The following is an 18,391-nucleotide window of genomic DNA, read 5'->3' as shown; positions in this document are numbered from 1 at the left end:
GTAGTCTTACGAGATCTATAGTTACACATATGTGTGATAACTCTTGAATATATATCACACGTTTGTGAATGAGGATGCAGGTGACAAGACTCTCTACACTGTTACAATCCACTCTAGTTACCAATATATATTATTTGTTTCAGACATCAGCTATAAAATTTGTTGATAATGTGATAACATTCATACAGGACAGAAAAATAGTGGATCATTACGCATGAGACTATCCGGAATAAAAATTCTTTCCTGTTAGAATTTATTCTGATTTGTGAATTTTGGTATTTTGCAGAACTTAATGATGAAAAATGAAATAAATTTGTCAATGTCTAGAATCGGTCCACAAATCTATAAAAATACATGAATGGTCAGACAAATTTTTCCGTATAACATAAATTATTCATAAGGAGTTTACTTGAGCTTGCTTTTATAACCATAAATACAATTTGAAAGTAAAGCTTCCAAAAACGGTTGCATTTAAACAAAAAACCTTAGAACCCCTCCTTTAAGACATCAATATTCAGGGACACACTATTAAAGGGACACCCTTTTAAAAAAGGGCAATTTTTTTAAAGGGCAATGCAGCCAACCCCTATTCATGTAATTTGAAGCTGTAGCTTAGTGGTTTACATGCTTGCCTTCCAATCACAAGGTCCAGGGTTCAAACCTGACCTAGTGCCAAGGTTGTAGCTCATGACTCTTTCAACACCTCAAATGAGTGAAGGGAACACTTTGTTGGTTTCCGAAAGTGTCCACTTAATAAGGTTCTACTGCAATACAGATTTGTTTAAATAAATATATATATTGAAATGTCTTACGTCATATTTTGCCTGGTCATGTAACAATTTTCCCAAGTTGAACATCGCTGACATGACAGCGTTCATATGAGGGAAGGAAACACTTTTTTGGATTCCAAAAGTGTCCACTTAATAAGGTTCTACTGCAATACAGATTTGTTTAAATAAATATATATATTGAAATGTCTTACGTCATATTTTGCCTGGTCATGTAACAATTTTCCCAAGTTGAACATCGCTGACATGACAGCGTTCATATGGCTTCTTGGATCCTTTAGCCCTCTGCTGTCTATTGCAATAGCACGACGATATTCCTCTTCAGCATCCTCAAACTTTTCAAGTGTTGCAAACACCATTCCAAGATTCAAATATGCACCTATGTATGAAATTATTCATAGTTAGCTTCAGTTTTTCAAACATTCTCCTTGGTTGTTTAAAAAAGAAATGCATACAATAGTAAATAAAGCACCAAGATATCTGCCTTAAGTTGAACCAAATGAAGTTTAGAGCTCTGTCTACACTATCAAACTAGTTTGACAAAAAAAGTAATGTCCAAATATGGTAGTGATATGTCCAAATATGGTAGTGATATGCCCAAATATGGTAGTGATATGCCCAAATATGGTAGTGATATGACATCATCTCCATATATTGGCACATCACATTTCTTTGTCGCATAAAGTTTGATAGTGTAGACAGAGCTTAAAACCTAAATTCTGGTCATTTTGATACATGTGTATGGATGTATGCAGTAGGAAAAATTGTATAAAGCTCAGTCTACACTATCAAACTAGTTTGACAAAAAAAAGTATGATATGCACAAAAATGGTAGTGATATGACATCATCATGTTCATATATGGGCACATCACAATTTTTTTGTCACATAGAGGTCATATACCTCTCTATTATGGTTTTACCACCTTGTGTTTCAAAGACTGGGGAATATGTTCAAAGGCCATGATTTTTTGGAAACAAACATATGCCATATAACGCCATGCTAATTATGAAAAAAAATGGTGAAATTAATGTGCATTTATTACATTTCACCTATAAGTATTAAAATATGGCCATTTCCCCATATTTTATTTAAATTGTACAGTTTATCCACAGAGTATAGCTAAAGGCAAAAACATAAAATATGCTACACACTCATGTTTGAATAAACCTTGTAAATTTAAAATCAGAATACATATATAAAATGTTTTAACATTCATTGACATGAATTTTTAGATATATCTGTAGAGAATTGTAAATTTTTGATATTATGTAAACTTTATGACACAGTATTTTATCCATCAATAACTTTGTTATATTTTCAACTCAATGATTTAGCTGCCCTTACATGTCTATACACAGGCTTAGGTACAGAATAATCACAAGGTAACTGTTAAGTTATAAACTCAGGACTGGTAGCAAAGTGGTTACGACAGAAAGACCCATGTTCAAATCTCAAAAACAACTTCCAATACACTCAGCTGTGAATAGAGTACTTGGTTGAAAAATACTAAGGAGTAGAGAAACAACCATAGTCACCCTCCATATAATGCTGAGAAACGTGCTAACAGCTCATTCCACTAGGTTCAGAATGGTAAAAAGGTATACAAATTTACCAAAAACTCATTTTAACAAACAATATCTTTTCCACCATGAGAGAAAAACAACAAAGCACCATATTTAATATTAATACACTTGGTTTTTGCTTACTTGAGTAGTTGCGTTATCTAGGCTAACAGATGAGTTACTAATGAATTTAAACTTAACTAAATGGAGTGCTAATTTGATTATCATATAGAATAGACTTGGAACTGGAAGTTTATTCAATTACATAAACATCCAAATGAGATAAATATTGAGGCAGATTTTCCAAAAAAGGGGCACTTCCATAGATATACTAGATCGTCAACTGTAAAGACACAAAGTGATTCCAATTGAGGGGGACCACTCAAGATGGCCGCCGTAGTTCAATTATTATTTACAGTCATATATAAATAAAACATATAAATCAGAACACATGTTTTTGTTAATGCACAGTGAACCTTTCATAGAAATACAGTAATTATATAAAAATATATATTTCTTGGTAAACTATCTAACGTTTTTGCATACAAGAACCGTCCTCGCGTTTATACACTGTACATGCTTGTAACACAGGCGTAGTGTGTGACTGTGTAGGGGAGAATAACTAGCGTATCGAATGGTAGAATGCAGCCGCCATTTTGTCTGGTCCTCTTCTCCATGAAGAATCACTTTTTAAAACTGCAATAACATTGGAGACTGCTCTCTAGCCAATCTTTATATTAACTCTTTGGCCATTACATAAATACCTAGGCACATATTGAAATATGAGAACCATATGAAAATAACATAACATGGAGGAATTTCTCCATGATTCAAATGAGAAGCATAGAAAGATGGGGCTCTAGAATGCATATTTTAGAAAAGTACATTCGAAGGAAAAACACAGAAATATGGGGTTCTTATATAAATTCCTATTTCATATAGGCCTAGGATACAATTTTTTTTTCGCGCCGCGGCTTTAACCACCTATATCCCCAGAGAACTACTTATTCATAAGCTATATCAAGCGGAAACTTATTATCTACGGCTGACATTTTCGGTATTTTGTAAACTTGACTAATTGATAGGACCCAAAAAAACATCTGGGAAAAGAGAGTCTATGAAGGCTCACGGTTGAACGATTTTGGATTCTCGGCCTTTGATTGGTCGACTTGACGCGAATCAACACAAAGTGAAGTCACGATGTAATATCATATTTGATTGAATTTTACAATGTTGATATACAAAATATATTACTAAAAACCGTAACTTCTTTTTAAAATTTAAGTTCATACAATTGCCTACTGAGGGCGCAATTTATTTACTTCGTTCGTGGCTAAAAACAAATATTTTCGGCGATGTTTTTGACCCTATATTTCCAAAACCAGACTTTCATAATTCTTTCTTTATTTTAATATTGATACCAAATATCAACAGACAATGTATGCCATTAACTTTTAATGTTGCATCATTATCCCTAGCTAGGTAGTAGGCCTATATACATAAAATTAGGGAGTAATTAATGTTCCTACCATGAACCTATAAATTAGATAGGTCCATGCTCCTACCCTGGAATATGTAAGCCTACATACTGTAGTTTAGTTTTTGATTGTATTTTTGTTCTGTACAGTAGGCCAGACTATATTTACACAAAATATTTACTACTGATTGTAAATAATTGATATAATAAACCATTATATCTGAAGAAAGAACAATGATTAAAATTTTTATTCAAAAAGTTAAACGGCGTTTTTTGCAAGAAATATATTTCTTGTTTATTCAATGAATGTATACTTACTTGCAAGTCTTGGACGACATCTTATGGCCACACGATAACTATTAATTGCTTCTTCATATCTCTCACTTTCTTGTAACAATATTCCTCTATTCAAATAACAAATTTATATAAATCATTAAAAATTAACTTTTTATTGGCAGTAGAGTTTTTAAATATTTTGTTTATTTTTCAATTTCTGAATACTTTCCTCAATATATAATAATATTTTGCCTAATGTTTTACAAATATAAAAATGTCATCCAAAACTAAACAAAAATAAGATACACTTGACAAACAAATGAAAGAGTGGAACTTGATAGAAAATTTTAAAGAAATGAAAGCATTCCAACCCGAACGCTACTATGCAGACATCATTTACATCTTTGATATCAGAAAGATCACTGTACTATTACATCTATGTAATTGTAATAATTACCATTCCAATACAACATCACTTAGTATTATTGTTAATGATTACTTTGATGACAACATAACTGCAAGTATAGAATATCAGCCTAAAGAAACGTGTTGGGTGAACCAAAAGCTTGACCAATCAAGTCAAGTCAAAATCTATCTCACAAATTCATATTTCCCAGCCCACAAAACATAATTACTATGTTTCTTACAAAAAAATCAATAATGTTTAATAAAGTTTGCTAAGGCCATTAATTACGACAACAGTAATGTGTAGTGAGAAAAGGTTTTGCACCAATAATTGTGCAAAAATTAATTAATACAAAACAGGGTAAGCTTGTAGCTGCGGGGTAATTTAAAAAGTGCTAATTTGGTACACATGTAATTTGATTTTGCAATTACTTTGAATCTAATTAACATGTTTAAAACATTACTGCATGAAATAGGACATTACTATGAATATGGAATGAAAATTCCTAGTGAAGATTAGTTTTTTTTTACCTCATTAACAATCAATGTTTAATTATGTATTTACGGCTCGTTAGCGTTACAAAATTTGGTCCATCGATTCTAATGGCAAAGTACTTTTTCTAAATATGTATTTTTTTCTCAATCAAATTGTTAAGCATTGATATAGAAATTTGCAATTAATTTCTATAATATATAAAAATCCCAGGAGAAAAATAGGTACCTTTATTGAAGTGGGGGTAAAATAAACCCTAGAGATTTAGTTTATGTGTATTTTTATAATTATGTGTTAGAGGTTGGAAATTGAAATTGTACTTTGGGGAGTATTAATAATTTCATATTGCCATACAAGTAATAAGGCATAAACATAAACTGAACATATTGCCTGTAACATAAGTTGATAATAAAAATGCAATAGCAAACAGACTTCCTGTATAAAGTTCCAGATTTTCCTAATAATTTTCTTCCTTAAAAATATAATATATTATAGACTATGTTCTTAAGTCTTTGTACGCAACTGCCTCCTAAACCAATGGGGTTGATGGTCACTTCGTTTGTGCTAAGGCACTTTCTAATTTGACTAGGCTCTGTTTCTTTGAAATGTGCGTTCAGAAATTCTTGGCCATATTATTATGCCATGCAATCCATCTGCAATTTGTTGATTAAATCAGCTGTTGTTGTTTTCAAATTTGGCATGGTTACAGGAGTTATCACAACACTGATTTAGGTTTTTAATAATGCTATTCTCTATATGGCACAATGCAGTACAATGAATACCCATCAGGACAATACTCATTTTCAGAGATAACATATATCCTCCAAAAAACATCAACTAAAAGTGTTGATTTGAACTCAACTAAAAGTGTTGATTTCAACCTATTACTATTCTAAACTTATTACATTAATAATTAACTTACAAGTTATAGTGTACATCTGCCATGTTACTTCTAAATGAGAGGGCACTTCTGTACGCAATTTCTGCTTCTTTTAACCTTCCCTTACTCTTTAAGATGTTGGCTAGATTTCCATAGGCTAATGAAAAATAAAAAGTAATATAAGATTTCTATGACATTGACCTTCTGATAAAAAATGTCAAAGAGACAACTGAAAAAAGTATTTAACTTTAAAATGTCAATACAACCTTGATTTTATATAAATTAATATTAGATTGGATTTTATCGTAAATTGCCTCCTTCACTATATTTGGCGTCTCTTTTATGCGATCATTACAATAATTGCAATAGACATATGGTTTTCACAACACAATATGGCTGGAGCTATATAATGTATTAAAATACACTTTATAATGCAAAAAACCAGCTTGCATAATAATATATTCTTATAATTAGACTTTCAAAATATACAGATATATGTTGACAGTAAACCAAACGATTATTTTACCTTTTGCTGGATTAACATCAATTCCTGATCTATAGAGGGCCTCCTCATTATGCCAATCCCGGTTTCGTATTATTGTTCGAAAGCCAAATAGTACCAAAATAAAGATGGATGCTAAAACAATCAACTTTTTTCCTGTTTCTTGGTGTCGTTTCCAGAGTTGATAAGAACCTTCGGCGACCAATAGACAAAGTCCCATGCTTGGAATGTACAAAATTCGTTCGGCGACCACAAATCCAACGTAGAAAAATAAATTTGTTGCAGGAAGAAACGGAAAGACTAGTAGTGATAACCCGATTAGCATCACGTTTAACGATCTACGTTCTTCGTTTTTTATATAAATTTTATCTGATGAAAATATATCTAAGAATGATAAAGCACCAATTTCTTGATTTAACCGATAAGGCGAACATCGTTTGCGCAAAGCAATTTCTCCTTTATAATGCCCATTACCGTTTGAATCATAATGATGATTATTTTTATGACCGTTAGAAAGTTTTAAATGTACTTTATTAAAAGATTCAGATTGCTTGTGAATAGAACTTGGAGATGACGGTTGTTGCAACGCATCAAGTCCCTGGACACAATATATTACAGTGTAAAAAAGTATTATGTACATAGAAACCGTAGCAATATTGCGTATGTCTAGAAGCGACGTAATCAAAGGTACAGCTTCCATCGACCAATCAAAGCTCAGTTTGTACGGGCACAGCATGAGCCATATATTAAACGCAGGAAGATAGTGGAAAGTCAATGCTCTTGTTAGAGAACTATTTGAATCAGAGGCAGGATTATCGGACGGAGAGAACTCTGGTGTTGTGTTTCCCATCAGATATAAACGAAGACTGATGAGAATAATGCCGCATGTGATCTGTGACATCATACCTTGCTGCAGATGTTTAGAACCATTCTGAAAAAAAATAAACAATAATGATTATCTTTGACAAATTATTTTTTGGTAGAGAAATTGACTTTTTCATATAGTGTTACTACTACTACTATACTATTTTGCAACTTTAAACAATAGATGCATTAAAGTGGGTATGACTGTGTATATTTTGTGCAAATGTCTTAACTTTTTAAACACAGGTGACATTGCAACAGGGACATACAGACAGCCACAACTGATTGAAATTAACACTGTAAGTGTACCTCATATGTTACAGTACACTATACTGCAAATCAAAAAATGTTACACAACCTATATACAAATTGTAAAGTAAAAAGTACTAAATAAAATAATAAATAATAATATCTCAGTTAATATAAAAACAAAAAAATGTCAAAATAAAAATAAAACAATAAATAGTGCATGGCATTTTTATTACACTGCAGCGCATTATATAGTACACTATTCCCAGCGAACTATAGTAAATGAAATATGCAGGAATGGTTATAATGAAATGAATAGTCATCAAGAATAAATAGCATCCCAAAGGACTTGTAATAATACCCTTTTTTATTGAATAACTTTTCAGATCATTTCAAAAGCCATAAAAATGATAAATCTCTCTCCATAGAACGTTGTAGAGAATTAAGTAAATGCATAGATAAAGATTCATTGTGAAAATTTATCAGTTAAATCAATTTATTTCTTGCAAGTTTTATTGTTTAGTTAATTCATTGATGTTTGGAAGATGACAAATAATTCATTGTTTTTGTCACTGAGGGTAAAACAGTATGGTTTTGACAACCTGGTTTAGTTCATGTGAGTGAAAATATGTATAAATTATTAAATAATGAATTTATAAAAAGATATCCAAAAGTGATGTCATAGACTTTTCCATCATTTATCAACGTTATAACTGCAAATATTTCATTTTTCTTGTCAAGTAGACTCAATAGCCTTTTTAGTGATCATAAAAATGAATTCCAATTTGTGTAGACCAAAAAATGATGTATTATATTAAATAAAAGAACAAGACAAAGCTTATATGTTCATTCTTGAATATTAGATGGTGAACAGAGAACATAAACAACATAATAACAAGTATGAAATTGAAGCTTGAAATTAATACAGGGGAGGTCCAGGCGGAGCACTAGATGTTATGTGTGTGCTGACCCCTTTTGACAGTATGTGTTCGCTCGATTAAAAAACTGTTAAAACCTCTATAATAGTATTATTCATATTCATTTATAGAACAGTAACTCAGAATAGAGGAAGACAAAGAGTGAGATGGCGAGATGAAATAGACAAGTATTGGGGTACAGTGCAGTGGCAGGGAGCAGCTAAAGATCGTGCACTGTGGCAGAAACATGCTGAGGCTTTCGTCCAGCAGTGGACCGACAACGGCTGATGATGATGAACTCATACAAGCATACAGTATTTATTATTAGTTTATGTTTTGTTTTTTTTTCTTTTCGTATTCGTATTTAATGATTACTTCATTGTATTTATTATCCTGTACGTTATTGTGTATTGTGGAAATGAATTGAATTGAATTGAACAGTATGCGCCGTTAATCAGAATAACCAGTGAAGAGTGAAATTCCTTCCCTTGTATATCATCAGTTTTACAGTCAGTTAAAAAAATTAAAAGGAAAATCTGTTTAGAAATGTGTAAGGTATTTTTTTCATGTTTTATACTGCTAACCTTTTACTATTTTATAGAAATATCAATGTCTAATAGCTTTCAGCAAACATTTAAAACTAACAAATGCATTTATAAAACAATGATGAAAATAATGAACAGTTGTTACACAATATTATAGAAAATATGATGAAATGAGAAGTAATACTAATAGCTGCAAGGTACTTATTCCTGTACGACAATTTAAAACTATCCAAGAGAACGTCAGTTAATTTAGAACTGTTTGAAATGATATGATGGGTTATTCATCAGTTGTTTGTATATGATTATTTTATAGATATAATTTGACAGCGTGGCATGCGGGACATCATGATTCTTCATACTTAAATTTACATAATCCCCTGAGGAAATGTGAATTACCTGCATAATAGAAATACTTACTTGATACAAATTAAACAAATTCCTTAACAATAAAGAAAAACACATCATTGTCATACTTGACTGATCATTGTGTATATACATTTTATGTTTGAATAATGAATGAAATTATAGAAATTGTTGTTATTGGTGATATTAAGTTATTTTAAATACTAAATTGGCTTTAAAGGATTAATTGTTTGATATTTTTTAAATTACAGTATGTATTTTTGCATGCATGTATTGAAGTAGTAAAAGTGTGATGGCCTAGTTAAATATTAATTAATACTGGTATACACAGTCCATTTCTAAAGCTTCCATGTACCAACACATAATACAGGACTCAGAATGTAACCTCCTACCACTGTTTAAAAATCTTGCCATCTACCCTTACAATTCTGGCATCCACCATCCATGTTGTTTGTATATTGTTAAATGTACTTTTGTTTTATCAGATTTTAATTTACTATAGTATGTATATAATGGTAGAAAATTAAAAAATTATAACTTGAATATCTGTAATGCTATGTTTAAAATTTTATTCCAGAACCCAATTAGAAAGACCTCATGGCATAGACGAACACAGCGATGCTTGATAAGCTCAACTTGATGAATGCACAGGACTATTAAGATCAGTACAGTAAAAACCTAGAAGCTTGACGGTAATGAAACGAATACAAGATTCTAAAATAAATGATGAATTGAATTGAATAATCCCATTGAAATCTATTTGAAATTCATGCTTAATCTGTTTAATGTAATGTGATATCTGTGATAGATGGCTTGTACGTTCTTAAATACTTCAAGACAATCCTATTTAAATCTATTTGAGATGTGCTTCTCAAATTGCTGACGCTGCTCACTGGTCAGTGAAGTTGTTCTTAAATCTTTGCAATAATCCTTTAGAATTTATCTTTACTGAAATAATTACATTAAGACATTAAACAAAAATAAGTTTATGGCATTCCTAAAATAGAAAAGATGATCAAGAGCTTTATCCGATATTTTTATTGCTAATTTAATTGATATAATAAAATCTTGGTCAATTATTTTACAATACCTTTTTAAGGGCCTACAGAGTTATGCTTTTTTATCGTATGTAGCATACAACTCCATAGGTCTGAACCAGAAAAAAATTAGTAGAAAAGCCACTTCTTAAGTCTTGTCTACACTATCAAACTTTGTGTGACAAGGTGATGAGCCCATATATGAATATGATGATGTCATATCACTACCATATTTGGGCACATCACACTTTTTTTGTCAAACTAGTTTCATAGTGTAGACAGAGCTTTAGAACACTGACCTCTCTTACGTTTCGAAAGGTGAAGGTACAAGATTAATGTACAATGCTTACAATATGAAAGTCATGCATCAACAATTTTGACCTCCAACCAATCAAATTTACTCTTACATACCGGATTTCGCATTTATTTGTGATACTTGTAACCATACAAATTTAAAACTTTTCAAGCATTTTTTTAAAAAACAATGATATGATTTATTTTTTCAAAGTGTCTTTGGTCTAATAATAAAAAACAATTGGAAGGAAATTTATCAAAGTAGAAAGCTCTAAATACAATTATGTAGTCCTTTATGAGATATGGGATGCATTAACTAATAATGTTACCGAAAAGCCAGTAACATCACTTTACTAGCTATATTGTTGAACACCTCATAAATCTTATGAAAAATGTCGGCCGACTGATTTGGGGTTAATAGAGATTTCGTGCCTGTACTGGATATAACTATGTAGGTCTCTAGCATAATTAAGTCAAATAAAATTAGTTACTACAGTTTTATGGCTTGGCCCTTGTCAGTTTTGTAGCTATATATATTTTTTACTATAGTAATTAAAAGACATTTAATTATTATAATATGCTAGGTTAGAAATTAATCAACAGTTTTCTGCAATTGATGGAAGTTTATGAAACATTAAACCTTGTGTAGTAAAGTACATACCGTATTTATTTGAATAAATGCCCCTCCCATGAATAAACATCCACCCCCTCTCTATACCATAGAACATCATTTGGAATAAATGCGCCGTTGGAAATCAATAAAAAATGAGTTGATTTTAAAAACCTCAGACTGAGAGACAGGAAGGGTTGTGGTGAAGCTACATGAATGAGTAATAACATAAGGATGTTAATTCTTTCTCTTCAAAAGTCAATAAAATACTGAATAGAGTGATAACAACAAGGATAGTTTAACAGAAGACATCTGCTTGCATAAAAACACTTATGTATTCATACTCTAGTCAATACATTGGTGGGATATTCTGCGATGAAATTATCACTGATCAAAACATTTTACAACCCTGCATTTGACTTCCCCTTTCACAATATATTTTTAAAGGGGGAACACAAGAAACAGGACAATTATTATTTAATGAATTGTCTATTGATTTGTTGGGACAGTGTGCCAGCAGAGTACAGTTTCAGTTTTAATATGTATATTTAAGTAAATAAATAAGTAATCTTTATCATTGATGTTGCTGTATGTTACTAGTTTCTTTATGAATTTACAAAATGTTTGAAAATAGAAGCACATTCTTTTGTTATGCTTTTTAAGAAACTTATAAGACATTTAAACAAGTAAAAAACTATGCAAGTTGAAAAAAAAAACATATTGTATATTCTGTAATTTTGAGCAATTTCCTGTACAATTTGGACTATGTAAACGTATAATTATGAAAGATTTTAATAATTATGTTAAAATTAAAACTGACCCTCATTATAAGGACTATGCAAGTTGAAAAAAAAAACATATTATATATTCTGTAATTTTGAACAATTTCCTGTACAATTTGGACTATGCAAATGTATAATTATGAAAGATTTTAATAATTATGTTAAAATTAAAACTGACCCTCATTATAAGGACTTGAAACAAAGGAAGTTGAATGTCCATGAACTTAATTACATAGCAACAGCTGAAACAGTTGCTGTAGGCTTTAAGAAATGTTGACGGAAACACCTGGAAACAATGATTACCTGTTGCTAATGTGTTTACAAAGGATGGCACATATATAAATGATATATTTTTGTTAAATCTTCTTGAAGCTAGGAAGGAAGGTGTAAAGCTCTGTCTACAAATGACAATAAATTTACTTACTTACACTATTGCAAAAATAGTGTGATGTGCCCATATATGGTAGTGATATACCCAAATATGGTAGTGATATGACATCATATATGGGCACATTTTTTTGTCACATAAAGTTTAAAAAACACTGTCATTGTCTCATATATATCAAAGGATATTGGTAATACTACACTGTAGTTCAAACATTATTACTGTACGTCAAAGAATTAAAATTTGAAAAGAAATAAATTTGTTTTTCAGTTTCTTAGGTAATCTAAAGATGAGTCATTCCAAATAAGGTGCAGAATTGAATATCAAACAAAAAGTCCTATATTTTTAGTTGAACAAACTTTCCTGTACTATATTTTCAATCTTTTGTTTTAAATTCTTTTGTGATTTTATAACATTTTGCTTCAAAATTTCTCTTGGAAGTTTTGATATTGACAGCTGATAAAATTTGATATTTTAATCATTGACTTTAATTTAAAATATAATGACCTCATTTACAGTGGAAGGATATCCCAGACAAAGTGTCCATGAACATGAATTGGTACCAGCTGAGCAGGCTTCTCCTCACTTCCATGGACCTTTAAAAGTTGTTGCATGAAACACCTGTGATAATGTTGGTTACCATTTCAAATAGTCAAATGCAAGGTTTGTTCTGTGTAATGAGTGAGTCAGTAAGAAAAATATGATAAAGTTTCACTACCAGTAGTACCTGTATTAAGGAGACACCTTCAGGACCAGTGTCCCCTGAATAGGGATTAGCCATAGCGTTAACACATTATATTGCCCTTTATTTTCACAGGATATTGTCCCTTTAAAGGGATGTTCCCTAAATACGGGTGTCCCAAAGGAGTGGTTCAAATCTATTGAAATTAATTTTGATGATTTCACAATTTATAATAATAAAATTATACTATTTCCATAATTTATAGATTATAAATTCCAAGATTATAATTGTCTAAAACCAACTGATATATTTCATAGTACGAATTTCAACCTAAAGTGACCTATCCATTAATTCTCAACTTTACTTGGCCGTCCTACATTTTCACTTTAAAAAAAAACAGGCTTTAAAATGGATAATCAATATTGGGAAATTAGAGGCCAGCACAAACTTTAATGGAAAAACATTCCAAACATTTTAAAAGGCTACAAAAATTAATCATTACAAGCTTAAAATATTAGATAATAACTAAAGCTATGTCTACACTATCAATCTAGTTTGACATAAAAAGTGTGATGTGCCCAAATATGGTAGTGATATGACGTCATCGTGTCCATATATGGACACATCACATTTTTTTGTTCATAAAGTTTGACAGTGTAGACAGAGCTTAACATTAGTTTGATTCAGTAGCACACTTGGTACCATAACAACACTGATGTCAAGTCTTACATAATATATTACTATTGATTTTTTATAAAAGTAAAATATCAGACACAGGTACATACAGTACAGTACATACTAGGTCAGTTTTTTTAGTGAATAGTTCAACTATGGAACCTGACATTCTGACACGAAAATGTAAAATTTATAGTTGTTTATGTTGTTATTTATTATGTGGGGAGTAGACTGGTAGGCAGCTAGTCCTCTCATGGGGCCTATGAGGTTTTTAGGGTCCAATGCACCAGTGATATTAAATAAATCAAATACATACTATTTAAAATCCAGGTGTACTTATAATCAGGAAGGAATGTTGTTTCAGGTAATTTCAAAAAGAACTTTGTTGGTTACTAATATTAGAAACTTTATTGTTTGTTATACCTCAAAGGAGTGGAGTTGTGGATTGGATGTTATGATGCTTGGCTACCAATTGAAGGGTCCTGGGTTCAAGTCCTGTCAGGATTTTTCTAATGACAATTTAAATAGACTTGTAATATCAATAATTGTAATAAGACTTTGTTTATTATGTAGCATCTTGTGTATATGTTTTTCTTGTGAACAGGATTACTGCCTTTAAGAATGATAGTGAATAAATTCGCACTTTCCTAAATATATTTATATATATAAAAAGCATAGGTGCCTGTAAAAAACTGGATCATTGCAATGCTAATCTACAGCAAGTGGTAAAACAGCAGAATATCAAATTCACAATACAATATGTATGATAAATTTCATTTGAAAGTATCAGTATAGGCTGTCATTCATTTAGAGGAAGGGAGGTTGTTTATAGGCCCATACATGGTTAACTTATAGGCCCTATACATTATCAATTGTATACCTGTAACCCAAACTTGTACAGTACAGTAGTTTGCTTCTGTTGAAACCCAATACAAATATGGCCCCCAGTGTTCAATGATTAATAGCAATTCTTTTATACAACTATAAATAATTTAGCCAACTTTTACATTTGAATTAGGAATAGTTGAAAAGATGCTATTGTTAAAGGATTAAATAAGTAACTAAAGTAGACTAACATTAAAGTTTTATTTTCGTAAACTTTAAGTAAACATCAATATAGTAAGTCTACACCCCAAGCTTAGCTTAGAATGCAATTGGATAAGCATATTTTTTTATTATCATTTCCTGAATTGACTTTTATAATTTTCCCATTTCTAAGTTCTTCCCTAGTTTGGCACATTTACAATTTACTTTTATGTTATTTTTATCATTCTTATATTAAGTTTAATTGTTTTGTACTTGTTGTGATTGAGTTCCAACATATCATTGGACAAAGGTACTGAGTAAAAGCAAAGGAATATGTTCTGGAACATTTTACTATTTAGTAAAAAATGTCTAATCGGACACAAAATTCCATTAAAGTGGTGATTACTTAACAGCCGGATACAAAGGAACATTAACAACGTAGCACTTCCGCAATCAACTAGATGCATTATCACATAATACAGGCGTAGACACCGAAACAAAAAAGAAAAAAACAAACAGACAGACTTCCCAGCATGATTTCATTTAAAAAGGAATTAGCTGGCTATTATCAAGTGTTAAAAGTATATAGACATAAAACTACTTAAGTGCATCAGATCAGACAGTGTGACATATGCCTAAATTGATGAAAAAAAGTACTGTAAATCATAAATTGCTTAAGCCCGGCGCACACTAGAGCTATCGGCTGAGCCAACTGGCACGAGTAACACTTGGCTCACTAAATATTTGTCGCAAACTGATCGCGTTCTATCGGACGCACACTAAACACATTTACTGATTCGATAATTACTTACTACGCTATACAGCGCGCGCTGACATATTATAATAAATCAGAACATGTCATGCGCAGTGGAATTTTTTAGTGAGCTATCTGCTCACATTCGGCGCACACTTGAGGAAAATGACACGCATGCCAAAAAATATTAAACACAATAGAAATTGTCCTCAGTGGCACGTGTGGCCAATTCCTCACGAATTCCCTGGCACACACTGTGAGCCAAGTGTTACTCGTGCCAGTTGGCTCAGCCGATAGCTCTAGTGTGCGCCTGGCTTTATGGGTTCATCGTTGGACTTCTGTTACTGGAAGATTATCGTTCCTACTACTACTGTAATAAAGTAAACTACTACTGTACTAGCCAGTTATCAGTCAAGGTTTAATCACATATGTTCTCTGTGTATGGAAAGCCGCAATCATTCACTGGCTATTTAGTCTTATAACACGATCTCTAGCTAGAATATATTGTGTAGGCACAGGAAAATGGCTACACCACTATAATATATGTAGGTCTGCTATGCTGAAAGAAAAGCAATATTTACAGGCCTACTTTAACATTGAGGTCAATCAATAGCTATTAATATTTGCAGATATAAAGTGGTGGATGAAAATACAATTGATTGAGGAGAAATACAACCTGCAACTGTCATCAGTTTACATCTAATAATAAATGGTTATGTAAATATAGGTTTTAAATTTGGTGAGTTTATTTAATTGACCTATTTTTTGACGGGGAAGCTTTGACATTCAGTTTGTTCATCAAATTATCATTTGAAATTTGGTAACTATTCTATCATATGTTATTATTATCATATGCTATTGAATGATGGCAACCTATTTTGGGGTCTGTTTCTGATGCATAACGCCGAATAAACCGTTTATTTCTAAATAGATTTAAAAGTAATTGTTATATTGACTGCATTTCTGCTCAAATTTGTCTCCAAAATAACCGTTTAAATCAGTGGGTGGTCATTGACAAAAATCGTTAGAATTACCCAAAATGCAATTGGTCCTGGCCGTTAATTCAAACATTACTGCAGTGTAGTTGACTCGAAGTCAGTAGCTGTCAATCAAATAACCGTTATGTTGTGTTGCAGCTAAAAGTTGCTCAGCAATAACCGGTTAAATGGCGTTCTAACACCGAATTGCCATTGAACCGGTTACTAAAAAATTGTCCTGTTTCTGCTCCCAAGAATTTGGGGCAAATTTATTCACACCGTTTTTAACCGGTTATTTTTATGGAGCAGAAACAGGACCTTGTTCATTTTTATGATGCCGATACATATTATTACAAAACATAAATAAATGAAATACCTTTGAAAATATTGTCCATATTTCTTGTAATCTTGTTCCATGCTTTATAAACAAATCATACGTAATGTTTACCGCTAATACGGTAATTCCTTGTTCTTTTGTCAGCATACTCGCCAATGTGAACAACATACTTGCGAACAGACACATCCATTTTTTATTTGCTCCATTCCGCATCGACACATCATCAGATAAATCTCTATATTTACAGTAGTTTATAAAACACAAGAAAGAAGCTAAGAAAAAGAAGCAAGCACCAACATCAGCACGGCCCACGACTCCAGCGACCGCTTCTGTATGGACGGGATGAACACTGAATAACAATCCCGCAAAAATTGTCGGGAACGTCCGTTTTAAAAATTGTCTTGCCGTATATGTAAATAATAACGTTGATAAACAGTGTAGTAGTACGTTTCCGAGATGATATCCAAACGGATTGAATCCACCAAGGAAATAGTTCAGTCGAAATGTAAGAACACAAATTGGTCGGTAGGATTTGTGACTTCCGCTGTGGACGAGTGGTGTGCCCCAGAAATCATCATAAAATATATTTAAAATTGGTGATTCGGGTAAAAGGTCTTGGTTCTTCTGTATTGCACGTCTGAAATATATAAACAAATGATATTTATATTTACATGTTTTAAAAGAATGTTATAATAATAATAATTGGTTATCCATATTAATGGATAACCTATTGTGATTGTTTTTAATAATATTATATTAATTTTTGTTTAAAAAATGTAATTTATGTGACTCTGGGTTCAAATTGGTTGGGGGATCTTTTTCCCATTCTCATAGATTTTCTTTTCTTCACTTTTTATTGGACAGTTTAGAGTCTCTCTATGCATGTTTATTTATAAATATTCACCATTTATTTTGTCAATTTTATCTCAAATATACTATACTAAATAGTTACAGTCATATGGACATAACCATACAATATATTGAAAGCAAATTTGCATGTAAAACAGCTAAAATATAATTATTCTCATTTATGTCAAATTAACCTTTATGGTTAAGTTATAATGGCAAAGCCTTTAGTAAAAAAAAATACAAAAGGTTAACAATAACAACAAAGAAAGGTATTTTACAATAAAACACCATATTGTACATTAAATATGTATTAGCATTTTTATAGCCAATCCTTGGATATATTATTGCTATTATATGAAAGCACTCAATTTATACAATAAAACATAAGTGGTAGAAACCAAATTGCAGTTTATTGTCTCTCAAAAGAACAATAGATATCCCATAACTTGAACTATCCAATCATTATCAATTGTATTACATTATTATAATTTCATTTTTATTCAAATTATGGCCTTTTAACAATACCAAATATTTAAAATTAAAATTTTGATATTTAAATGTATTATTGCATTTCCATTTATAATTGCTTGCAAATATATTTTTTTATTAAGAAAAAATAAAATAGAAAAAAAACAGTATTGAAATAAATAAATCTACAAT

At 31.2% G+C, this 18,391-nt stretch overlaps 1 protein-coding gene across 1 annotated transcript in view; it reads right to left on the bottom strand.

Moving 5' to 3' along the window:
* LOC144847017 (protein O-mannosyl-transferase TMTC2-like) overlaps positions 1-18,391 on the bottom strand; it is a 58,582-nt gene that overhangs the window by 10,167 nt on the left and 30,024 nt on the right. The window contains exons 2-6 of the mRNA XM_078703592.1: positions 16,922-17,519; positions 6,410-7,316; positions 5,926-6,040; positions 4,148-4,233; positions 983-1,167 (exon numbers count right to left, since the gene is read on the bottom strand). Of these exons, the coding sequence (XP_078559718.1) occupies positions 983-1,167; positions 4,148-4,233; positions 5,926-6,040; positions 6,410-7,316; positions 16,922-17,519 (1,891 nt within the window). The remainder of the gene's footprint in view (positions 1-982; positions 1,168-4,147; positions 4,234-5,925; positions 6,041-6,409; positions 7,317-16,921; positions 17,520-18,391) is intronic.

The sequence above is a fragment of the Antedon bifida genome, chromosome 1 (genome assembly GCF_963402885.1).
Source record: "Antedon bifida chromosome 1, ecAntBifi1.1, whole genome shotgun sequence".
In the NCBI taxonomy this organism is placed as follows: Eukaryota; Metazoa; Echinodermata; class Crinoidea; order Comatulida; family Antedonidae; genus Antedon; species Antedon bifida.
Note: the sequence above shows the minus strand (reverse complement) of the source record. Positions and strands in the feature narration are given on the sequence as shown.